The 27,042-nt window shown below is 41.1% G+C and overlaps 1 protein-coding gene across 1 annotated transcript; it reads right to left on the bottom strand.

Moving 5' to 3' along the window:
- On the bottom strand, nt 1-25,586 carry LOC132230205 (fetuin-B-like). The gene is made up of 8 exons (XM_059687304.1): nt 25,387-25,586; nt 19,530-19,755; nt 19,098-19,208; nt 16,776-16,863; nt 14,754-14,917; nt 13,917-14,018; nt 1,353-1,436; nt 1-416 (listed from the first exon to the last, which is right to left on the bottom strand). The coding sequence occupies exons 2-8, from the start codon at nt 19,752-19,754 to the stop codon at nt 129-131; spliced, it is 1,062 nt and encodes a 353-aa protein (XP_059543287.1). The 5' UTR covers nt 19,755; nt 25,387-25,586; the 3' UTR covers nt 1-128.
- Nucleotides 25,587-27,042: the final 1,456 nt, after the last annotated feature.

Here is a 27,042-nt window from a genome sequence, read left to right as displayed (position 1 = left end):
AAGAGTCAAAAAGACACACTTTATTAGCTATTCTCTATGTTCAAATCCTCTGTCTCTCTGTCTCCCTTCCCCACTACCACTCATCTCCTGCAGGGCAGAACATCCTCATGGAATCCTCTATGTGGTTCTCATGGTGGGAGAAGAATAGGGTCGCTCCTGGAGGCTTTTCCAGGACACTGAGCAGAGCGTTGTTCTTCTTTGGGGAAAGGTAGGACAAACAGCTTCTTAATCATAGGCCCATGGAAGAGGAAGGAAACATTGAGGGGTTCTCCCTGGGGATTTGTGGTTAGATCCAGGTGCACAGGGAAGGCCTCAGCAGGATCTGTTTCCTGAGATTCTTCATCATCCAGCTCAGGAAGGTACTGGACAGATCCGCTTAGCACATCTTTGGAGGGTGAGTGCATGGATTTGTTTTTCTGGTAAAACAAAAATTTTCTGGTAAACAGCAAATTTTCTCCTTCTAGGGGTGGGAGCCTTAAATAAAAATGCTTTCAATAAGGGAATGTTCTCTAGGGAAATCTCTTCTGTGGCTGGTTTATTTTATGCCTTTCTGATGGAATGTTTCAAGGGGAGTCAGCTAGAGGGATGGGCCTCTGGTTAAAGGGTTATAAAGCAAAACAGATAAGGGCCAGGAGGAACCAGGAGTGGTAGAAGCTTGATAGCAAGCTTGATCCAGAGGACTTAAATGGCTTATTCAAAGTCCCTAGTGGGCTGTCTCCCTGCTCCTAGTGTGACAGCAATAGCACCATTACTAATTGTTTAGGCTCTGCCAGGCCCAATACAGCACCCTTTATCCAGGTCTTCTCACTAATTTCTCACAAGAAACTGAATGAGGTAAGCATTGGAAGCCCATTCATAGATGAGGCAACCATGACTCAGAGAGGTAAGAATTTTCCCATGGTCACCTAGCTCATAGGTAGCAGAGCAGGACTGGAACCCAGGTGGCCTCTCTCAACCACCCTTTCAACTATATCAGGCTGTCTCATATTAAGTGCTCAATAAATACTTCTGGAATGGGACCAACTATTTCCATGGAAACAACTTCTTCCATCAGTTCAGGGTAAGGGTCTTTGGGACATTGAATTTAAGTTCTCAAGGCCTGCGCCACCTAAGCTCAGAGCTCCCTATTTATGAAAGTCTTAATTATTCTGCAGGAACTCATTGGGACTAAAACAAAGAGTGACAGGTCTTTAACTAGCTAGCCTATGGGTGTGACCTCAGGGCAGCCTAAATAAAAGGATGATCATGGATCTTGGGAAAATAAAATGAGAGGATGAGGTAGGGAGAATTAAAACATAGATATTCTGCTTTTTTTCTTCCGAGAAAGATAAACAATTAGAATGAAAAAATACCTGTGATTGAAAGAAGTCACAATTTATATCAACAAGCTTTTCGTTAAATCTTCGACTCAGAGAACCTCTGCAAATACCAACAGGCTAAAAAAAGAGAGAGAGAGAGAGAGAGAAGATACAAAATTGTTTGAGTTTTACAATTATCAATGATCGTAAATGGAAATCAACTTGCTTTCTGCCTGTGTGGACAAACAGCCAAACAACATTTATATGCTACTACCATGCAATAGGTAGGTTCTGAGCCAATTATGTCTAGACTAGTCACATGGTGCATGGATTCGTGCACACTGAAAGAAAATTAATTAGAAGGTAGCTGGCAGGGTGGAACTGAACAAGATGGGCCAGACATGACCTGGAGCCAACTTCCTGTGGTTCTTCCCTGGCCAGCTGCAGCTGGGGTGGCACCATGGCTTGAAAGTCTGAATAATGAGTGGGGTCCCTCTGCCAGCTGGGGTCCCTTGGCCTGACCTGTGGGGATTGGGCCAAAACTGGCTCTCTAACTTCCCCTGAGGGGTTCTGGAGTACAAGAGGGCACTCTGCAAAGTTGCTGTTGTACAGGGTGTGGAACGCAATAGCAAGTGTGCAGTAAACCAGGTTTGGGGCTGACAGTTCCCCAGCAACAACATAACCCACAGCCAAAGGTGGAATCATGCAGCCCCACGAGGAATTGTGCTCCCTCCTCTTTGGTTTCAGAGTGCATCACCCAAGAACCACTGCTGCCAAGTCACTGCAGCTTGGCAGCTCCTGCATACAGTGTCTGCCCCCTGGTGGTCAGTGAGCATCATAGCAACCAGTTGGATGGAGTGAGGAACAGTTAGCCTATTAGCCTTTTATATATATAGACTAGAGGCCCGGTACACAAAAATTTGTGCACTTCTGGGGTGGGGGGGTGTCCCTCAGCCCCACTTGTGCCCTCTCACAGTCTGGGACCACTCGGGAGATAACGACCTGCTGGCTTCGGCCCGCTTCCGGGTGGCAGAGGGCAGGCTCAATCCCTAGGTGCAGCCCCTGGTCAGGCTCAGAGCAGGGCCGATTGGGGAGTTGGAGCACCGTCGCCTGTCATGCACAGAGCAGGGAAGATTGGGAGGTTGTAATGCCACCCTCAGTCATGCTCAGGATAGGGCCGATTGGGGGCTTGGGGCACCACCCCCTGTCACACTCATGGCAGGGTCGATGGGGAGGTTGCGGCACCACCCCCTGTCATGCACAGAGTAGGGCCGATAGGGTAGTTGATGCACTGCCCCCTGTCATGCACAGAGCAGGGCCGATAAGGGGGTTGGGGAGCTCCCCCCTGTCATGCACAGAGCAGAGCCAATCAGGGGGTTGGGGAGCTCCCCCCTGTCATGCACAGAGTAGGGCCGATAGGGGAGTTGGGGCACTGCCCCCTGTCACCCACAGAGCAGGGCCGGTCAGGGGGTTCAGGCACTCCCCCCGGTCACACTCAGGGCAGGGCCAATGGGGAGGTTGTGGCTTCACCCCATCACACACAGAGCAGGGCCCATGGGGGGTTGGGATGCCGCACCCTGTCACACACAGAGCAGGGCTGATCAGGGGGGTTGGGGAGCTCCCCCCATCAGGCACAGAGCAGGGCCAATCAGGGTGTTGGGGCACCTTCCCCGTCACAAACAGAGCAGGGCGGATAGGGAGGTTGTGGCCCCGCCCTCTGTCACACACAGAGCCGCAGGGCGATCAGGGGGTTTGGGCGCTGCCCCCTGTCACACTGTTCCAGGGGCCAGAAGGCCTCGCGGCTCCACTGATCCCAGTGCTGGGAGTCTCCGCTGATCCCGGTGCCGGGAGGCCTCACGGCTCCACTGATCTCAGGTGTAAACACAAATAAAGGAGTCTAAGAAACAAAGAAGTACTGCCTGCTTAAAAATCAGGACTATGGCTTACAACACAGAGGAGCAGTGGAATGCAGGGAATGTCAATACTGTCCTGACTACCTGACAGGAAACTGGTGTGCCAAACAGGACAGTAGAGGAAGTGAATGACCTTCACTATTGCACATTTTTATTTTAACATCTTTTCCTTAGAAAACTATTTTTTTCTTTTTTTCCTCACTTGATTTTACCCTTTTAATTATTATATTTTTATTTTTAATCAGTATTATTACTACTACTATTTTACTTTTTTTTAAGTGTCATTTTATTTTCTCTTTATTTTATTTTATTTTGGCATTAGTGTTGTGCATTCTTTTTTCATTTTTTCTTTAGCATCATTTTGCTCATTCTTTATGCCAACACTCTCTTCCTCACTTTTCCCTTTTTGTTGTCCTGTTTCTCTGACCCTATTCCTGCTTTAGATTATCCCTATTCCTTCTCTTTTCCCTGTTTTTTCACCCTACTTATATATCTAATGTTTGATCCCCTGCTCTAAGTCCATACATACCTCTCTCTTTACTTCACTAACCAATTATTTTTCTCTCTTCCCTTTTTTTGTGTGGTTTATGTTGTTGTTATTGTTTTTTTGTCTTGTTTTGTTCTAGGTTTTTTGTTTTATTTTGTTTTGTTTTGCCTTGCTTTCTCTCTGTCCTATTGTTGTTATTTGCTTGATTGTTGATTAGATTGGTTTTTTTGGTGCTTGTTTGTGAGATTGTTTCTCTTTTTTGTGTTTTTTATTTTTGTTTTTGTTTGTCTTTTGCTTCCGTTTTTCCTTTCCTCGCTTGTTATTAGTTGTTGTTTGTAGTTTGTATTCATCTCTTGGTGTTTGTTGTTTACATTTTTTTAGGATTAATGGTTGTTCTATTGGAGTTTTCTCCCCACATAAATAGTTTTTTCCCCTCCTTCTTTATTATTCTCTTTCTTTTTCTCTCTTACTTTTTTCCTCTTCTCAATATAATTTTTGCACTCCTTTTTTTTTTTCTTATCCCCTAATTCTCTTTACTCTAGCGGTCACCTTTATTTGGGGTTAGTACTATCGTGAATACATTTGTGTTCAGTGCCTTGTGAATTATGTGTTGTTGTGTTGTATTTTGTGCCTTTCAATCAATGCTGGAGAGAGAGATCTACATAACCAGATACCCAGAGAAGAGAGATCATGTGGCGACAAAGAAACAGCCCGCTGCTCCAACCAAAAGACATCAACTGGCTGAATGGATAAAAAAACATGACTCATACATCTGCTCTCTACAAGAGACCCACCTCATTAGAAGGGACTCACACAGACTGAAAGTGAAGGGATGGAAAAATATCTTTCAGGCAAATGGAAAGGAAAAGAAAGCTGGGGTATCAATACTTATATTGGACAAAATAGACCTCAAAGTGAAGGCCATAACAAGAGATAAGGAAGGCCACTTCATAATACTAAAGGGATCAATACAACAAGAAGATATAACTCTGGTAAACATATATGCACCCAATGCAGGAGCACCCAAATTTATAAGAAAAACTCCTGGAAGATATCAAAGGAGAGATTGACAACAATACAATCATAGTAGGGGACTTTAATACACCACTGACATCACTGGATAAGTCCTCTAGAAAAACAATCAGCAAAGAAACAGCAATCCTAAATGACTCACTAGATCAGATGGACTTAATAGACATCTTCAGAACACTTCACCCCAAAGCCACGGAATATACATTCCACTCTGATGCTCATGAGACATATTCAAAAATAGACCACATATTGGGTAACAAGCAAAGTCTCCCCAAATTCAAGAAGATAGAAATCATAAAAAGCATCTTCTCAGACCACAAGGGCATAATATCAGAAATAAACTACAATAAAAACAACCCCAAATACTCAAACACTTGGAAGCTGAATAGCATGTTATTAAATATTGATTGGGTTAACGATGAGATCAAAGAAGAAATTAAAAACATCCTGGAAACTAATGACAATGAAAACACAACAATCCAAAACCTATGGGACACAATGAAAGCAGTCCTGAGAGGGAAGTTTATAGCTCTACAGGCCTATCTCAAAACACAAGAAAAAATGGTAGTAAATCATCTAACTCTACAACTCAAAGAATTAGAAAGACAGCAACAAGAAAACCCCAGAGTGAGCAGAAGGAAGGAGATAATAAAGATTAGAGCAGAAATAAATGACATAGAGACCAAAAAAAACAATACAGAAAATCAATGAAACCAAGAGCTGGTTCTTTGAAAGGATAAACAAGATTGACAAACCTCTAGCCAGACTCACCAAGAAGCAAAGAGAGAGGACCCAAATAAACAAAATCAGAAACGATAGAGGCAAAATAACAACAGATCCCACAGAAATACAAACGATTGTTAAAAAATACTATGGACAGCTCTACTCCAACAAACTAGACAACCTGGAGGAAATGGACAAATTCCTAGAAAAATACAACATTCCAAAACTCAATCAGGAAGAATCTAAAAATCTCAATAGGCCAATAAATATGGAAGAAATTGAAGCAGTCATCAAAAAGCTTCCAGCAAACAAAAGCCCAGGACCAGACGGCTTCACAGGGGAGTTTTACCAAACATTCAAGGAAGAACTAAAACCTATCCTCCTCAGACTACTACAAAAAATTCAAGAGGAAGGAACACTTCCAAGCTCATTCTATGAAGCCAGCATCACCCTAATACCAAAACCAGGTAAAGACAACACAATGAAAGAGAATTACAGGCCAATATCCCTCATGAACATAGATGCCAAAATCCTCAACAAAATCTTAGCAAATCGGATCCAGCAGTACATCAGAAAGATCATACACCATGACCAAGTAGGATTTATCCCAGGGATGCAAGGATGGTACAATATCCGCAAATCGATAAATGTGATACATCACATAAACAAACTGAAAAAATAAAACCACATGGTCATATCAATTGATGCAGAAAAAGCATTTGACAAAATTCAACACCCATTTTTGATAAAAACTCTCAGCAAGGCGAGAGTAGAAGGATCATACTTCAACATAATAAAAGCCATATATGACAGGCCCACAGCCAACATCATACTCAATAGACAAAAACTAACACCATTTCCCCTAAGAACAGGAACAAGACAGGGATGCCCACTATCACCACTCCTGTTCAACATAGTACTGGAAGTATTAGCCATCGCAATTAGGCAAGAAGAAGAAATAAAAGGCATCCAAATTGGAAAAGAGGAAGTAAAACTGTCCTTATTTGCGGATGATATGATATTATACATACAAAACCCTAGAGACTCCATCAAAAAGCTACTAGACTTAATACATGAATTTGGCAATGTAGCAGGATACAAAATTAACCCCAAGAAATCTGAGGCATTTCTATACACCAATAGTGAACTTTCAGAAAGAGAGATTATAAAAACAATCCCATTCAGCATCGCACCAAAAAAATTAAGCTACCTAGGAATAAACTTAACTAAAGAGGTAAAAGACCTCTACTCAGAAAACTACAGGACATTGAAAAAAGAGATAGAGGAAGACATAAACAGATGGAAGAACATACCGTGTTCATGGATTGGTAGAATCAACATCATTAAAATGTCCATACTACCCAAAGCAATCTATAAATTCAATGCACTTCCCATTAAAATATCAACAGCATACTTCACAGATCTAGAACGAACTCTCCAAAAATTCATCTGGAATAAAAAAAAGTCCCCAAATAGCTGCAGAAATCCTGAGAAAGAACCAAGTAGGGGGGATCTCAATACCAGATATCAAGATGTATTACAAAGCCACTGTTCTCAAAACTGCCTGGTACTGGCACAAGAACAGGCATATAGATCAATGGAATAGAATAGAGAGCTCAGAAATCGGCCCGAACCAATATGCTCAATTAATATTTGACAAAGGAGGCAAGAACATACAATGGAGCCAAGATAGTCTCTTCAATAAATGGTGTTGGGAAAATTGGACAGATATATGCAAGAAAATGAAACTAGATCACCAACTTACACCATACATAAAAATAAACTCAAAATGGATAAAGGACTTAAATGTACGACAGGAAACCATAAAAATTCTAGAAGAATCCAAAGGCAACAAAATCTCAGACATATGCCAAAGCAATTTCTTCACTGATACAGCTCCTAGGGCACTTGAAACTAAAGAGAAACTGAACAAATGGGACTACATCAAAATAAAAAGCTTCTGCACAGCAAAAGAAACCATCAACAAAACAACATGAAAACCCACTGCGTGGGAAAACATATTTGCCAATGTCATATCTGATAAGGGCCTAATCTCCAAAATTTATAGGGAACTCATACAACTTAACAAAAGGAAAATAAACAATCCAATCAAAAAATGGGCAAAGGACTTAAATAGACACCTTTCAAAAGAGGACATTCAGAAAGCCAACAGACATATGAAAACATGCTCAAAGTCACTAATCATCTGAGAGATGCAAATCAAAACAGCAATGAGGTACCATCTCACATCTGTCAGATTGGCTATCACCAAAAAATCAACAAACAACAAGTGCTGGAGAGGATGTGGAGAAAAAGGAACACTTGTGCACTGCTGGTGGGAATGCAGACTCGTGCAGCCACTATGGAAGACAGTACGGAGTTTCCTCAAAAAACTACAAATGGAACTCCCATTTGACCCTGTGATCCCACTTCTAGGAATATATCCCAAGAAACCAGAAACGCCAACCAGAAAGGATATATGCACCCATATGTTCATAGCAGCACAATTCACCATAGCTAGGATCTGGAAACAGCCTAAGTGCCCATCAGTAGATGAATGGATTAGAAAACCGTGGTACATCTACACAATGGAATACTATGCTGCTGTAAAAAAGAAGGAACTCTTACCATTTGCAACGGCATGGATGGAACTGGAGAGCATTATGCTAAGTGAAATAAGCCAGTCAATGAAGGAAAAATACCACATGATCTCACTCATTCATGGATAATAGAGACCATTATAAACTTTTGAACAATAATAGATACAGAGGCAGAGCTGCCTCAAACAGATTGTCAAACTGCAGCGGGAAGGCCGGGGAGGGGTGGGGGGCAGGAGGGAGGGGGTAAGAGATCAACCAAAGGACTTGTATGCATGCATATAAGCATAACCAATGGACATAAGACACTGGGGGGTAGGGGAGGCCAGGGGATTGTCAAGGGCAGGGGAAAAAAAGGGACACATATGTAATACCCTTTGTAATACTGTAAGCAATAAAAAAATAAAAAGAAAAAAAGAACTGTAGAACTCTCCAAGCCCAGAGAAGTTGCTACTAATTGGAGAGTTGAATGTGCATTAGGTTGAATGAATCTGGGTGCAAAAAAAAAAAAAGTTATAATTTGATAATATAATCTTGCCTAATAAAGCAAATTAACATCAAAAAAAAAAGAAACATCCCGCATATGAAAGAAAAGGAGACATCACCAGAAAAAGAGGTAAACGAAATGGAGGCAATGGAGGCCAGCAACCTGTCAGAGAAAGAATTCAGAGAAATGTTCATTAGGTCACTGAAAAGAATGGAAGACAAATTCAACAGTATGTGTAAGGACCAAGAAGAAATGAAGAACCAAGAAGAAATGAAAAATGACATCGCTGCTATAAAGAACTCAATAGAAAGCATCAACAGTAGACTAGAAGAAGCAGAGGACAAAATCAGTGAGGTAGAAGACAAGGTAGAAAAAAATATCCAAACAGAGCAGCATCTAGAAAACAAAACTTAAAAACAGGAGGAGAGCCTAAGGGAACTTTGGGACAACAGGAAACAAAACAACATCACATAATAGGGGTACCAGAAGGAGAGGAAACTGAGCAAGGAATAGAAAACCTGTTTGAAGAAATAATGACAGAAAACTTCCCTGATATCAGGAAGAAAAAACTCATACAAATCCAAGAAGCTCACAGAGTCCCAAACAAAAGATTAACAAAACCAAGAGCTGGTTCTTTGAAAGGGTAAACAAGATTGATGAACTTCCAGCCAGGCTCACCAAGAAGCAAAGAGAGAGGAGCCAAATAAACAGAATCAAAAATGAAAGAGTTGAAATAACAACAAATCCCACTGAAATACAAACAATTATGAAAAAATACTATGAACAACTCTATTTCAACAAAAAGGACAACCTAGACGAAATGGACATATTCTTAGAAAAATAGAAGCTCCCAAAACTCAACCAAGAAGAATCAAAAAACCTGAATAGGCCGATAACTACTGAAGAAATTGAAACAGTGATCAAAATGCTTCCAGCAAACAAAAGCCCTGGTCTGGACAGCTTTACAGGAGAGTTCTAAGAAGCATTCAAAGAAGAACTAAAACCTATCCTCCTCAGACTATTCGAAAAAATTTAAGAGGAAGGCATACTTCCAAATTCTTTCTATGAAGCCAGCATTACCCTAATCTCAAAACCAGATCAAGACACCACAAGAAAAGAGAACTGCAGGCCAATATCCTTGATGAACATAGATGCTAAAATCCTCAACAAAATTCTAGCAAATTGGATTCAGCAATACATTAGAAAGATCATACACCATGATCAAGTGGAATTTATTCCAGGGATGCAAGAATGGTACAATATCTGCAAATCAATAAATGTGATATATCGCATAAACAAACTGAGAGACAAAAATCACATAATCATATCAATTGATGCAGAAAAAGCATTTGACAAAATCCAATAACCTTTCTTGATAAAAACTCTTAGCAAAGTGAAATAGAGGGATCACACCTCAACATAATAAAAGCCCTATATGAAAACCAAGATGGTGGCATAAGGTACAAACCTGTACGTCTGCCCCCCACAACAACATTTAAACCACAACTATAAGACAAAACAGCTATCATCCAGAACCACGGGAAAGCTGACTGAGTGGAAGTTCTACAACTAGAAGGAAAGAAAAAAGCACATTGAGACCAATTAGGAGGTAGAGGCACCAAGAACACAGGTACGGAGGTGCACGCAAGGCTGCTGCACCTGTGTGCGGGGTTTCTTTCAATCGGAAGGGGATACAAGCTCTTGAATGCACTGAACTCATTTACAGCGAGACTCTGGGGTCCCAGGTTCCTACCAGGAGAAACAGGACTGTCTTGCAGCTGGTCAGAAAGCGACCATAAATTCTTTCATTGTTATTGTTATCATGTTAATTATTAACTGTTAACTATCCTGTACCCACCTAAGTAAAAAAAAGTATAATTGTTGACATTAACTATCTTGTACCCAACTAAGTAAAAGAAGTATTATCTATCAATTTACTTTTACTTTTTATTCAGTCTCAGAGGTTCCCTCCCCCACAGCTTTGCTTTCTCCCACCTCCCTAATCTATCACCAATGGATTTTATGTAAACCACTTACATCTCCTCCTTTGATTGTAATGTATAAAACAAAGTGAAAAACTGCCATTCTCCTGAGCATTATCCAAATCTCTTGAGACTCTGCTTCTCAGGAATTGTGGACAGTTTGGCTTAAATAAACTCACAAAAATTCTTTACAGGTTTGAATGCTTTCACGTTAACACTCTTCTCAGAAAAAAATCACTCTTGGCTCCTTCACCTTTTCTTTATTTAAAAGATAAAATAAGTTTGTTTTCTTATTACACATGTAATAGTTATTTAGAATATGGATAAACAGAATGAAAATAAAAAGACCTATAATTGCACAGAAAGATATGATTTCTTTTCTTCTAATCTTTTTTTCCTGTGCATATATATATATAGTTTTTCTTCTAGAAAATAGGATTATAACTTACATATTATTTATAACCCCCTTTTGTCAGTTAATAATATGTTGTGAAAATCCTTTTATGGCATTGAATAGTCTTCTATGATCTTTTTAAAAATATGTTTTTATTGATTTAAGAGAGAGAGAGGAAGGGAGAGGAAGAGATAGAAACATAGATGAGAGAGAAACTTCATCATCATTTGGCTACCTCCTACACACCCCCTGCTGGGGTTTGAGCCTGCAATTGGGCATGTGCCCTGATCAGAAATCAAACCCACCATCTTCTGGTTCATGGATTGATGCTCAACCACTGAGCCACACCGACCAGGCTTCTATGATCTTTATAATGATTACCTAGTATTTCTCTGTTATTTAACAAGCTCTATTTTGTTAGAAACTAAATTGTATCTCATTTGTTTTGTTTAAACATTGAAGCTATATCTTTTTATATATACCTAGTTAACTTCTTAAGATAAGTTACTGGAAGAGAAATTTTAGAGTCACAGAGGATAGACATTTTCAAGTATAAATAGAATATTATAATAAAATGTTGCCTCAATTTCTAAAGAATTTTAAGAATACAGTATTCACATTGAATTTACTAAAATGTGTCTAAAGAGAGTGCCTGAATATTATTCTATCACCCATCTTCCAGACTATATGAAGAGAAGATTAGAAATTCTTCAGAGCGGGAAAAATCCATTAATGTGGAAAGTACTTGGGGAATGGTGCTTCAGCCCTTCCCTTCTCCTCTTCATCACCAAATCACACAGAGAAAGGGCTCTGTGTGAACCTGCTGGAGAGACTGCAGGTACTGGTACCCAGTAGAGCCAGGCCCCTCCCACTCAGCCTGGGATTTGCTGAGCTATCATATTTCCTAGGCCTATTTGGAAACCCAAATATCCATCAACTGATGAATTAATAATATGTGGTATATCCCTACAATTAAATATTATTTGATAATTAAAAGAAATGAAGCAGTGATACATTCTACAAAATGGGTAAACCTTAAAAATGTTATGTTATTAATGTTTATTGCATTTAACATTATTATATTTAAGATTGTTTTTCTTGAAATATTAACATTTATTGCATGTAAAACAGTAATAAAAATAAAATAAAATTAAACTTAAATTAAAAAAATGAAAATTGTTATGTTAAGTGAAAGAAGACAGATTCAAAAGGCCATACAGTATGTTTCCAATATATGAAATGTTCAGATAAAGGTAAAGTCACAGAGATAGAAATAGATTAGTGGCTTCCATGAGCGTGGGTAAAGGACTAAGGAGACTGATTACTAATGGGTATGGAGTTTCTTTGGAAACTGATGAAAATATTCTAAAATTAGATACTGATGGTGCTGGCACAACTCTGAGAATACACTAAAATGTCACTAAATTGTATAGGTTAAAAGGGTGAATTTAATGGTGTGTGAATTATGTCTTAACAAAGCTGTTATCCTACCTAATAAAAGACAAAATGGGTAATTGACCATACCTTCGCTATGCTTCCCATTGGCTAATCAGGATGATATGCAAATTAACCGCCAACAAAGATGGGAGCCGGTAGCCACGCAGCTGAAGCGAGCAGGAGGCTTGCTTGCTCCAGTGATGGAGGAAGTCAAGGTTCCCCGCCAGCTGCGGCCCAGCTTGGAGCTCCGAAAGCAACAAAGTTTCAATTATAGAAGCTAAACAAACCCCAGATACCTGCTTTCAGCAGGCTGTAGCCACAGCGCTGGAGCGAGCATTAGCTCAGTGACGGCAACAAAGTTTCAATTATAAACGTAAATAAATCCCAGAATAAAAAATAGAAAACGGCCCTAAGCCCCTCACCCAGACTGGCCAGGCACCCCAGTGGGGACCCCCACCCTAAAGGGGGTGTGGCCAGCCTGACAACAGCCATCAGTCCCTCACCCAGGCTGGCCAGACACCCAAGCGGGACCCCCACCCTGATCCAGGACACCCTTCAGGGCAAACCAGCCGGCCCCCACCTGTGGACCAGGCCTCTATCCTATATAGTAAAAGGGTAATATGCAAACTGACCCTAACAGCAGAAAGACTGGGAATGACTGGTCACTATGACACACACTGACCACCAGGGGGCAGACACTCAATGCAAGAGCTGCTCTCTGGTGGTCAGTGCGCTCCCACATGGGGGAGCTCTGCTCAGCCAAGCCAGGCTGATGGCTGCCAGTACAGCAGTGGTGGTGGGAGCCTCTCCTGCCTCCTCGGCAGCACTAAGGATGTCTGACTGCAGCTTGGGTCTGCTCCCCGCTGGCAAGTGGACATCGCCGAGGGCTGCCAGGCTGCCAGAGGGATGTATGATTGCCAGCTTAGGCCCAATCCCCTAGGGAACAGGCCAAAGCCAGCAGGTGGTCATCCCCCGAGGGGTCCCAGACTGCGAGAGGGCACAGGCCGGGCTGAAGGATGCCCCCCCGCCCCGAGTGCAAAGATTTTTATGCACTGGGCCTCTAGTTATAAATTAATAAATAAATAAATGGAGAAAAGACTTTGAGGCATTTTGTCCAATTGTGTTGCAACACATTGTGCCAACTGGCATTCCCACCAGGTATGTCAGATGGCTTCAAGTCACCCTCATCATCTTAGATGCATTCTTTCAAAGACATCCTGTTTGACTTTTTCCTTCTTAAAGAGTGGCCTAAGGAATAAAACCGTATTCTAAATGTAACTGGATTTGTTCAGATATAAGTAGGACCACAATCAACCACTGAGAAGGTTTCTCTATATTTTAAAGCCTCTATGATCTTTTTCTGCAAAGGCATAACATTGCTGATGAAGATTGTATTTGCAATAAAATATTATTGCATCTGAGCCACCACAACCTCTAATTACTCAGTTACTCCTTGAGGAGAAGAAAAGTGTCTTTGACAGCTCATACATCATTTGTGCTCAATCATACTTATAGATAATCTGGGAACACAAATCTTAAATTAGGAAAACATTCAGGAATACTCACCCCAGAGTCAGTGGGCTGATATCCAGAACTGCTGGCTTCCGTTTTGATATATGGTGACTCTTTGATTAAATATTCCACAAAGTAGGAGGGGCCAAACACCCACTGGTATGACACAAGAGTTGAGAAATAAAAATTAAACCTCTCGATGTAGAGAAACAACTGAGGTTTGGCAGCATTATATTTATAGAAATCATACATTCTCTGAGTCATTGTCAACACAGGTCTCCTGTTGTCCCTGTAATTGCCACCATGATCAAAGCCCCTATTATGATTTTGTTATTTAGAAAACATCATAATCAGCATTCCTTTCTTCCCTTTTAGGGATTTGAATGGGTTCTAATAACCTTCCCTTGGGTGAGCTTAATTTTCTTCAAGCAGTTTTGTTTTTAGATTAGTATTTCTTTATATGATAGATATCAACATAATTCAAATGCAGATGAGCCTCCATTTCTCCTAATCCACAAAACTCAACATCCACTCCAGGCCTTAACATGGAGCAGAAGCTGACCTGTTAAATGAGATCCATGGTCAATTAGATATGAGAATGTACTAGTAAATAGTGAACCTGGGGAGAATAAACCAAGGAGACTCTGAGCCCATTTCCATTCATACCTTAAAGGCATTGAGGTAAAATCAAATCGCACAACTCTTGTGGAAATTTCATGGAATAACTTAGAAACTGAAACATAATTGATTGAATGTGCTTCAGGTCTACCAAAGCAGGGAGTAAAGATTGGATTATGACCAAAGAAGTGCCTTAATATTCTCCTCTCAGTTTAGAAATCGATAGCAACAGTCATGAGACATTGTTGGTGTAACTGGGCATTTCCACCTCACCTGACTAGAAGCCCGGGTGACTTTGACAAGAGAATATTGCCCTGATTTGCTGTCCTCATTGAATTTTGCAAGCGTCTCAGTGGCAGTTTCCAGAACATTGGGATCTGACAAGTTAGTGGGGGGTGGGCAGTCGGGACACATTCTCTGAATCTTTCTTCGAGAAACTGTTGATGACAAAGAGAGTAGTTTAAAAATAAAGCTCCTTAATGGTTTTTAATCCTATAAATCATATAACCACAGCAGAATCAGAGATTAAATTTAAAAAGATATTCAGTTTTGGCAAGGAAAAAGCATTATCTGGAATGAAAATTAGTTATCAGCAGTGAGTTTTCTGCAATGAGCATGCATTCCTTTAATAATGTATAAAAAAATCTAAGCAAAATTTTTTTTCACCTAACACAAATGTATTTATGCTAGGAATTTTGTTCAAAACACATATGTGTTTATATTGACACAAAAATCTTCCCCCCTATTAGTAGCTCAATACTTTCTATCATTATTTCCTCTGTAAACCAGTCAAGTATCTTAAAAGGTTGGGATCTTATTATTGGTATGTCTTATTCCTTTTTTAGTCTCCAACACCTAAGATAATGCAAGTGCTTTGCAAATGCTTACTAAGTGACTGAATGAGTGACATATTAAAGGTGCAAGCACTGTCTCTCTCTGATTCAAAAATGCAAGTCACCCAGAAATTGGCCAACTTATTGTATGATTGGCTAGAATAATCATTCTAATGGTACAGCCAAAATTTCTGACTGGGGGTTACAAAACTAGTGTGAAAGTCAGGGTAGGAACTTCTCTGCAAGTTATTACAGAGCAAAACAGTTGATCAGTCATGTATTTATATGAGTGTATTTGGCTATTCTTTGGGGGAGTTACATCCACAGTTTGTCACTCGTGGCACCAACCCTATGTGTCACTTTCTGACCTCCCATACCTCTGGTACCTGTGACTTTTGAGTCCTGATCTGTTTTACTAGTTGTTGTTTTCTAATTTAAGTAAGACTCATCTTCTCAACCAGGAAGCTTCAACTGTGGCTAATACAACATTTGTTCTGTTGCTTTGTCCCTCAAAGGAACCAGCAACAGTGTTATGACCTGGAGCTTGTTAGAAATGCAGACTCTCAGGCCCCACCACAGACCTGTGGAATGAGAGTCTGTACTTGAACAAGATCCACCAGGGGAGTCACATGCACATAATAGTTTGACAAGAAGCCATATCCAACTTTCCCATGCCTTGGATGCTTGCTTTCCAAAGAGAAGGATCCAGAATGAATACATGTGCATATTTGAAATGTCATTAGATTCATCCTCATTCTTAGTTCATTTGTTCAACAATATTATGGACTCCTTACACTTGTAAGGGACTTGGGGGAGGCTGTAGCAGGAAGAAAGAAAGTATAAAATATTCTGCATGAAATAAGATAGAAGACTTCAAATCAAGGCAGTGCATGGCCTGTGCTCCATGAGTAGTTAGGTTAAAGTTTCATAGGAATGAGATCAGGAGAGTTTGTTCCTTTCCTGAATAGAGAACACTATAGAGAACATTGGGAGTGGACCTTAAAGAATAAATATGAGTTACAAGGGTGTGGGTACCAGGGGAGGGCATCTTCAGCGAGGGAAAGGTACAAGCAAGATGCAGAGATTGGAAAGTGCAATGTGTATTCAGAAAAGAGTGGGATTTTCAGTTGAATGAAGTATAAAGGTGATATAGTCAGGGAGGTAATGGCAGAGATAGCTAGAAAGGGAGCCTGGGGACCAGTGTAGAGATGACCCCATTTATGTCAGACTAAAAATTTAGGATTTAATTCAATATTCATGAATAAAACTATTGCAGGTGATTTAGGAAGACTAATTATGGGAAGAAGAGCAGTGCAAGTTGAATTTCACAGGGGAGGCAAGTATCAGATATATTAATAACCTAGCCTTGGTATGAATGGGAAATAAGAACAGGAGCATAGCCCTGCTTAATTCACTTTTTCGATCTTTCATTAAAATAAACAAAATAAGAGCACTCTCTTACCTGGGCGAAGAGTACAGTTATAAGCAGGTAAATAAAGAATTCTTAGTGGCCTGTTCACATAATATAATGCTTTGCATTTGCCATAAACCTGGAACCAACAAACATATTTTATGACATCATGGTACAAACTCTGACTTTTTAAAATACCCCCCAAAATGAAATTGGACTTTTTATTTTTAAATATATTTTTATTTCTTTCAGAGAGGAAGGGAGAGGGAGAGAGAGATAGAAATATTGATTGACTGCCTCCTGCACGCCCCATACTGGAGATCGAGCCTGCAACCCTTGGCATGTGCCCTGACCAGGAGTCAAACCATGACCTCCTGGTTCATAAGTCAAAGCTCAAGCACTGAGCCATACCAGCCAGGCTGCACATTTTATATTTAAATAATGAAAATTTAAGGTCAATTTTGGTGGCTTTGAGAGTGAGAAACTGCCAGGGGGTAGTTTCAAACAATTTAAACTTCTCCTGGGACACAGCTATACTATATTTCCCAGCTTCCCTCCCAATTAGGTGTGACTGTGTATAACTGAGTTCTAACCACCAAAAGGTGAGCAGAAGTGGCTGTAACCACTTCCAGGATGGCTCATGAAGATCTCCTATGTGCCATTTGTCCTCCATGCTTTTTCTATTTCTATAGCTTGATGTAGATGAGCATGGTGACCACAGAAGCCATTACTTGAAGGTGGCAGAGTCTAGAGCCACAATGTGGAAGGAATCTGGGTCTCCAAATCATTCCTGGAGGAAAGCTTCCTCTTGAATAAGAATTTCTGTTTGAATTTATATGAATAAGAAATAAACTTCTATCATGTTGGAATCAGTATATACTTTTTGGGCATGTGTTTTAGCAGCTAGTGTAACCTTGATAAATATAATTTACAACAGGGTAAATGAGACTCCCAGAAACACCTCTTTAAAATCAGATAGATGCAATTTTACAAATTTGGTTACATGATTAGAAAAGATGTATTGATGGACTAGTTTACTTCTAAACACAATCATGTACTCAAAAGTGTCATATCAATAAATGGGAATAACTCAGGATAATTGAGAACAAATAAAAATTATTATTTCCAAGCCTCTTCAATGGTCATCTTTAAAAGGATCAATTCTCAGGCCCTTTAGGTCCTGATTCCAGAAAATTCTTCCACAGCACCTCTGAGAGCTTCAACTGTAAGCCTTTCCATTCCCCAGCCTCAAACTTCATATTAGTATTTATTAAAACAAAAAAAGCTAAAAACAAACAAACAAAAAACCCAAACAAAAAAAAGCTCTCCCTTTACTGCTTCCACAATCTTCCTTAAACAAACATCCAGAGCACTACAGCTCAGACCTTCTTCTCACAATTTAAACACAGGCTTAGAGCCTACAGAAGGGTCTTAGAAGTAGGAAACAATTTGGGGATCACAACCCCAATGGGACTCTCATAAATTCCCCCAAATTAAACTCTGTTTTTTCTAATAGAATTGGAATAACCACAGGGTAACCATTGTCAAGAGATTATAAAGAAGGATATTTAAAAGATGGCCAGGGCCCCCCGGCCCACAAGGCTCAGTGGTTGAGCGTTGTTGACCTATGAACCAGGAGGTCCCGGTTCAATTCCCAGACAGGGCACATGCCCAGGATTTTGGCTCTATCCCCAGTGTGGAATATGCAGGAGAAACCCAGTGTCAGATGTGCAGGAGGCAGCCAATCAATGATTCTCTCTAATCACTGATGTTCCTATTTCTTTCTTTCTCTCCCTTCCTCTCTGAAATCAATAAAAATACACTGAGTGGCCAGATTATTATGACCACCCCTCAGTACAATGAAGTGAATTAGCTATGCAAATAATAATAAAACCTTGAGAGTATTTGCTTAGAAAGTTTTCAATATTCAGTATTTTTGGAAGTGTCAATGAAGTACTGATGGGGTGGTGATAATAATCTGGCTGGTCATAATAATGGGCCAACTCAGTGTATATTTTAAAAAAATAAAATATGGCCAGAGACATAGAAACAAAGAACAAACTGATGAATCTCAGAGGGAAGGCAGGGCTAGGTAGGTGGTGGGAAGAGATTAACCAAAGAACTTATATGCATATATGCATAACCCATGGACACAGACAATAGTGTGGTAAAGGCCTTGGGCAGGGGGCAGGGGGCAGGGGCAGGCTAGAGGGGTAAATGGGGAAGGAGGTGGCAGGAATGAGACATCTGTAATACTTTCAACAATAAAGATAAATTTTAAAAATAAAAGATGGCACACAATGAGCAATCTTCACCCTGTAGACAGAGGACACCCTGTTTCTCCCCTAAAGTTCCTGGGATACAAACACTTACCTGTTCATGCAGGTGCCTCTCCTCACAGTCCTTCCACGGCTTCTTGCTGAGCACATGGCAGGTAGTATGCAGTACGTCCAGTGTGAAATAGAACAGAGATCCCAGACCATCCTGTGGGAAGGGGTGAAAAAATGTACCACAGCCCACATGAAGCAGAAACCCCTAAAGACAGGTCAAAAATGTTTCTGATTTATGGCGGAACCAGTGGCTATCATATTTTTGATGATGTCTTATAGACTATGGGACACTATTAGCACTTGTTCCTGTTAAGAGTAAAAGCATGTAGTACAACCCAGCAGAGGGGAGCAGAGACTTCTCAGCAGGTCTCCAACTTGGAAAGCACCTGCCAACATGTGTCCCTGGATGTCTACCCCCTGGCTGGTCTATGCAGCTTGTGCAAACACCTGTCCCAGGTAGGGGATTGTCACTTGCCTGTCTGTGTTCTTGGACAGCGCTCACTCGGTTGAGGCTCAGCACATAGCCTTCCTTTAGGTCGTTATTGATGTCCTGCAGAACAGATGCGGCCATAGCCAGCATATCTGCATCATTGCAGCCATGAAGGAGGAAAGGCAAGTGGCTGGGGACCTTCAGGGGCACAGATGTAGTGGTGCAGCTCACGGCCAAGGTGCAGAGCACCAGGAGTCGGAGTAGACCCATTCTGTGGGGAACAAGACCAGGATGGTTCAGTATGTGGAGCTGCAAGGATGGGATACTTATAGGACTCTGTAAGGCCAATTTGAGTTGTTTTGTAATCCCAATCTGAACCTTGGACCAGAATTTAAAACACAATGTCGCATTTTATCTCTTTGAACTCTAAACGTGGATTTCCATGAGTCAGCACTTTGGATGGGATTTGCCAATGTCTTAATCTTAGACAGCTGAGCAAACTTATGTTCATGCGTACACGTAAGCAAAATTACGTAACCTAACCGTTTCCCTAGAAATCATAATAAACACTCAGGTTATGGCTCCTAAGAGGTCATGATTGGATTCTGGTTTGCCTCCTTGGTTCCAAATGAATCAGAATATACAAACTGTTTTATTCTCCCATTTCTCCTAGCACCTTCCCTCCAGCTGATGTCCTGGGCCACACCAATAATTACCCCAGGCTAGGAGCCTGGGGTCACTGTCCATGATACCAATTGTATTAGTTGAATTCACACTTACTGCCTGGCTTTCTATGTTCACCATTCTTTTTAGATCAGGAAAAAAGGCTCTAACCCCACATCACCTATATGAAAGACCAATGAGATTCCTAAATCCCTTTGAGGATCTGGCTAGAAAGTGGACTATGTAGATATTTTAAAACAAAGACTTCATTTAAGTAAAAAATATATATATAAAAGGGAGAGGAATGGTATATCAATAGTTCCTGCATCATATGCCAAACTTTTTCTTCCTTTTATGGAGCTGTGTGGAAGCAAACTCATAAGGAAACTGAAACCTAATAGTAATGTTAAGAGATAGACAATGATTGACAGGTAGGCTAGAATGTAAATCCCTCAAGGTTGGGACTCTTGCTTTTCTCTTTCAGCTTCTGCTTGGGGTTCAGGAAGTTTCTACTGATTGGAACTGTACAAAGCACAAATATCTTTTAAAACCCTATTTAAAAAAAAAAAAACCCACAGGGAGCCACTGAGAACTCTGGGATCTAATCCTGAAGCTGGGCTCCCCAGCAGAGAGCACCAGTGGAGGAGGGTACCCACATAACATCTATCTGTGAAAAGCAGTGGGAGTGGCAGCTGAAAGTTTGGGCACCCTCTTAAAGGGTCAATGCACAAAAATTCCCAGTGGAGCCACCCACCTGGTGCTCTGACAGAGGGAGGGTGAAGCGGACTGGAGCTGTGAGAGCAGAACCCAGGACTGGGGACTCAGGGGATAGAGCTCAGAAGGCAGACACCCCAAGTTTCCTGGGCTGAGTCATTCCCTCACACAGCAGAGGACATCTTTCCCACATAGACATCAGCCTTGCCTGGGTGGAAGACAGTCAACTCACCCTATTAGAAAACACCTTGCCCTGAGGACACTTAAGAGATTAAAAGTAACAATTAGCCTCCAGGCAGAAGCAACTGCCCCACCCTGTTGAAAAAAAACTCTTGCCACACCTGAGCACAATTGCCTAGGAGCAATTCACTTCAGAATCTTATTAGTCTGTAGACCAGTGGTTCTCAACCTTGGCTGCACATTAGAATCACCTGGGAATCTTTTCTTTATTATGGGGTGGGGCCACAACATTAGTAACCAAAAAACAGAATTTCCGGAGGATGAGGCCCAGAAATCAGGATTTTAAAAAGATTCCCAGGTGATTCTAATGTGCAGCCAGGATTGAGAACCACTGCTGTAGACAGAGGCGGTCTCTGGAGGCTTTGCATCTTTGCCTGATCCAATTTGTCAGAAACAGCCTTTAACACTGTCCTACACTAGAGATTGAGAGGTGTAGAGGCTCTACCTAATACACAGTCACAAACCCAAACAGACAACCAAAATGAGGAAACAAAGAAACAACCCAAAATGAAAGAACTAGCAAATTCTCCAGCAGAAAAGATGAATGAAGCAGAGATAAGAAATTTTTCTGAAACAGAGTTCAGAGTAATGATGTTAAAAATGCTCAACAGTATGAAAAAAAGATATAGTAACTATGAAAAAAGAACAGTCGGAGATAAATAATGACATAACAAATAAAGAACATGTTGGAAGGAATACACAGCAGATTAAGGAAAGTTGGGGATCAAAATGGTGAATTAAGACACAGTTGGAAATATCACTCAATTAGAGAACCAAAAAGAAGAAAAAAAAACAACTAAAAAACAGGAGGACAGCTTAAGGGATCTGTCGGACAATGTGAAACGTAGCAATATCAGAATGGCAGGTGTGCCAGAAGAAGCAGAAAGGGAGAAAAGAATAGGGAAGGTGTTTGAAGAAATAATGGTAGAAAACTTCCCTAACCTGGTAAAGGAAACATCACATGAGTTCAGGAGGCACAGAGAACCCAAAACAAGAAGAACCAAAACAGACCCATGCCCAGACACATCATAATTAAAATACCAAAAATTAAAGACAAAGAGAGAATCTTAAAGGCAGCAAGAGAAAACTGTTACCTACAAAGGAGTTCCCATAAGGCTGACACCTGGTTTCGCATCAGAAACTCTACAGGCCAGAGGGAATGGCATGAAGTACTCAAGATAGTGGAAAGCAAGGATCTGAGAACAAGATTTCTATATCCAGCAAGGCTATCATTCAAAATAGATGGTCAAATAAAGAGCTTCCCAGACAAAAAAAAAAAAAAAAGGCTAGAGGAGTTCATCACCACCAAGCCAGCATTATAAGAAATGCTAAAGAGATTGCTGTAAGGGATTGCTGAGAAGAAAAAACTGAGAGAGAAACCTAGCCATACAGAATTAAAATGGCTATACTAGTAAATAAGTACCTCTCAATAATAACCCTAAAAGTAAGTGGATTAAATGCTCTAATCAAAAGGTGTAGGGTAGCAGAATGGATGCAAAAACATGACCCAACTATATGCTGTCTATAAGAGACCCACCTCAAAGCAAAAGACATGCACAGGATGAAAGTTAAGGGATGGAAAAAAATTTTCCATGCAAATGGAAAAGAAAAAAAAGCTGGAGTAGCAATACTCATATCCGACAAAATAGGCTTTGAAAGAATCACGCTAAGTGAAATAAGCCAGTCCAAGAAAGTAAATATCATTTGATCTCTCTCAATTGTGGAATTTAATGAACAACATAAACTGATGAACAAAAATAGAGCCAGAGGTGTAAAAATATCCTAGAATATAATAGAAGTAATCCTGTTATTTGCAGATTTTTAATATTTACTACACTTGGGTATGCTATAACATTTAGCTTCCTATCCATAAAACAGCAGTACTCCCAATATACATACACATACACACACAGAGTTACACTCACTTGTAGAAAGAAGGGGACATATTTCGTCTTTCCCTGTGGTTTCCAACCACATTCAAAAAGTGAAAAGCAACAGATAAAATTAATTGTAATATTTTGCTTAACCTGATGTATTGAAAACCTTATCATTTCAATCTGTAATTAATATAAAAATATGAATAAGCCTTAGCCAGTTTGGCTCAGTGTATAGAGCATCATCCTGCGGACTGAAGTGTCCCAGGTTTGATTCCAGTAAGGGCCACCTACCTTGTTTGCAGGCTCAATTCCCAGCCCCAGTTGGGGTGTGTAGGAGAGGCAACCAATCAATGTGTCTCTCTCACATTGCTGTTTCCCTTTGTCTCTCCTCCTTCTTTCCACTCTCTCTAAACATTAACGAGAAAATATCCTCAGGTGAGGATTACCAACAACTATATATATATATATGAAAGTTTACATTTTTTGTTTCATACTACCACATACCACAATTTGTTCTAGTCTCATTTATGGTGGTCCATAGTCACAGGTGACCACCCGATGAGACTGCACAGACTCCTCCCTGTCAAAGGAAGGCAGCAGGAGCCCTTCTCCTGAGGCTGCTTGCTATAAGGACTGGCCACAGAAAAAACAATGCCAGGTGCTTGGCACAGCCCTGGCACACAGGACACCTGGAGACGATGTCTGCCATCACTGCTCTGACTGCTCCTGTGGTCCTTACCTTGTCTCCCACAGTGCAGATCCCAAGTGGCTCTGCTGGCCGCCTTTCCCCAGTCTACCTGAATGGAGTCAGATTAGGAGAAGCAGGGATTTGATTTTCCTCCTGGCAGGTGTGATTCAGGGCAGCGATTTAGGATTGGTTTCAGAACAGCACAGGTCAGCCACGTGAGTCATTGTTTGCTGCAGAGCTGGGTGGGTGTGGTACTTGGGATTAGGTCTCTGGGGAGTTAGAAATACAGGAATGAAGTCTTGACCTGAGATGGTGGGGTGTGTACTTAGGAAAGTTGTGCAGCAGCCACAGCTCCAAAATATCAGGCTGGCTCTGACCTGGTTAGAAATGATCTCTGCAGCTGGTTTGTTTTTCTCTCTCTTTCCCTTTCTCCTTTATCTTTCTTCCTTCCACATCCTGAATGAACATCTACTCACTATGCTGCCAAGGCCCAGTGTTACAAATATAATAAATAACACTGATGAATTCTCAGTATGTGCCCAGCCTTGTGCTAAAGCCTGTCTTCCTTCTCTCATTTAAGGTCCACAACCAACCCAGAGCTGTAGGGTACCACTGTTATTCCCATTTTATAGATGAGGAAAACTGAGGAGCAGTGAGGTTAAGTAGCTTGCCCAAGGTCTTATAGCCAGGGTTAGTGTCTAGCCTATATGGCTTCTGAGAGGAAGACCTAGTTCTTGCCCTCAATGAGTGAGTACCAAGAAAACAACAGGGGGAGAAACTAGCTATGCTGGGGAAGTCAGTTCTCAGAAGAGGTTACATTCTATCTGGAGCTTGAGGGATGAATAGGAGTATGCCTGATGAGCAAGGCAGGGAGGGTAACCAGGGAAGTGGGAGCAGGAGAAATAAAATCAATAAATGTGAATTACATAGTTTACCTTCTGTCCTGTCAATCCTTCTCACTGTCTGATATATAAACTGGATGGTATTTGTCACTGCCAATCCACCCAGTAGCCTCAGGCCTCTTTTGGCAGTCTGTCTCCTAAAGTATCCTACATCTGGATACTCTTACTTTTATCAATCATATTTAGGTAATGTATGAAAAATATGAGAATATTTAGAGTGCATTTTTTAGTGTCAACAATATTCCTAGTATGCCATGGATGCATGGCTTAGTTGGTTGGAGCTTTGTTCTGTACATCAGAGGGTTGCAGGTTCGATTTCCAGTCAGGGCACGTGCAGTAGGCAATCCATTAATATCTCTCTCTCTCTCTCTCTCTCTCTCTCTCTCTCTCTCTCTCTCTCTAAAAACATATCCTCAGTGAGGAGATATATATATAAATTTTTTTTTCTTTTTCCTTCGGGAAAATCTACCTTATAACATCAAAAGTGGGATTTGTTCCAAGAATCCCTGTGGTGGTGTGGTCTAAAGCGGAGACTATGGGCTCAAATAAACCTGGGTTAGAATCCCAGCTCTACCACTCATCAGCTGTGTGACAAAAAGGCTTCTCACTCTCTCTGAATCTCAGCTTCCTCATTGATAAATTGAGGCCACAGAGAATCCATAGGATGGATGTGAGGGTAAGATGGGATCCCACACAAAAGTTCCTGGAACACAGTTTGCCTTCAACATCTCACCAAAGAGAATCTAATAGAAAGAATCTAAAAGATAAGAGGAGATGGGAAGACAGGTAGGATCTCCACAGATATGTCTCATACTCACATTCGTGAAGGAGGGTGGAGGCCGCAGTGCTGGTTTATGAAGAGATGCCCAGGATGTCAGGCTTTCCTGAGAATGCAGGGTCACTCAGACTAACCCTATGCACAAGCAACTTATGTATAAACCAGAAGCCTGGTGACTTATTTACACTGGGGAGGGAATGCCTCTCCAGTGTCTCCGGAGCCAGGCTGGACAAGTTCTTCCTCTCAGATCACCCTTTTATATCCAGCAATCAGGCTTCATGGTCACTTCAGATCACTAGGCAACAATGCACTTGGCTGAGCCGCAACCTTCATTAGTGGCTTCCACTGCCAGGCATACACCCTGGTTTCTGCATGACAGGTGGGGTCCTCAGCAGAGGTCAGAGCTTTAATCAGGGGCAGTCTCTTTCTGAAGAGCTGCCCAGCACCTGGATCAGACCTGGGCACTTCCCAAGTTACCTCATCAGCACCTTCAGAAGCCAACTCAGAGGGTGTGGCCTCCCTTCAGATGGCTTCCTTCACCCAGAGGTACTGGTTCTCATGGGTTTCACTCCCAATGGGCGGATTTATTGTTAAATTCTACTCTAACCGATACTGCCCATACATGAGAAAGGGAAGCAGCAGTGCCAAGAGTCTACTGCGTGCCAGCACTGCTGAGTCCAGGTACCTACACTTAATCCCCATGATGTCTTGTTGGGAGGTATCTTCATTCCCATTTGATGACTGTGGCACACAAAGCAATGTGTGCTTTCTAATACCCCCAGTGTGGCAACATCTGCCAAACTAACAACCAGAACGTGATGGTATGACCTGTTCTTCTGGAGGGTTGCAGCTCTGGCACATTTTCTTTCAGGGGAAGCTCAGCTATGAGCACGAAGAGACAATTATCAACTAAGCCTGTCTGCAGTGCATTAGAGGCAGGAATGAGGGCTCTGTCCTCCAAGATGTAACACCTCAATTATGCCTGTTGCTGGTAATTTCCACTTATCAACTGAACTGAGCAATTCCAGAATACCTAGCATAGAAATAATAATTATATAGCCCAGGCTGCAAGGCTCAGTGATTGAGCAAGGTTTGATTCCTGGTCAGGGCATATGCCCAGGTTTCAGGCTTGATCCCTAGTGTGGGTTCTGCAGGAGACATCTGATCAATGGTTATCTCACTCATTGATGTTTCTATCTCTCTTGCCCTTTCCTTTCCTTTCTTAAATCAATAAAAATATTTTTTACAAATAACATATTTGAATGGGTAAAATTTCTTTTAGAAAGACAAAGAATTCCAGACCACCCCGTGTGGCTCAGTGGTTGAGTGTCAACCCAGGAAACAAGAGGTCACATTTAGATTCCTGGTCAGGGCACAAGGCCTGGGTTTTGGGCTGGATCCCCAGATTTGGGTATGCAGGAGGCAGCTGGTCAATGATGTTCCTCTCTCATTGATATTTCTAACTCTCACTCTCCCATCCTCTCTTTCTAAAAATCAACAAAAACATTGTTAAAATGAGAAAGGCAAAGACTTCCGTATTAACTTAAAAACAAAATTAATGTATTACATTTTCAAGAATAATGTCTTGTAATATAAAAGATAAAGGTAGATTACACATAACCGATGATCAAAACTATATAAAGCAAATATAAACAGAAAAAGGATCTAGAGTATTAATATTGGACAAAGAAAAATT

The sequence above is a fragment of the Myotis daubentonii genome, chromosome 3 (genome assembly GCF_963259705.1).
Source record: "Myotis daubentonii chromosome 3, mMyoDau2.1, whole genome shotgun sequence".
Classification (NCBI taxonomy): domain Eukaryota; kingdom Metazoa; phylum Chordata; class Mammalia; order Chiroptera; family Vespertilionidae; genus Myotis; species Myotis daubentonii.
The sequence above is the reverse complement of the archived record's forward strand: the minus strand, read 5'-3'. Positions and strand labels throughout refer to the sequence as shown.

Bases quoted from the DNA above. Each gene is read 5' to 3' on its own strand.
- LOC132230205 (XM_059687304.1), bottom strand. From the start codon at position 19,754: ATGGGTCTACTCCGACTCCTGGTGCTCTGCACCTTGGCCGTGAGCTGC. The intron at 14,918-16,775 runs GTAAGAGAGTGC...TGTCATCAACAG, and splicing joins TAACTGTACTCTTCGCCCAG to TTTCTCGAAGAAAGATTCAG. The intron at 417-1,352 runs GTATTTTTTCAT...TTGTTTTACCAG, and splicing joins GTGACTTCTTTCAATCACAG to AAAAACAAATCCATGCACTC.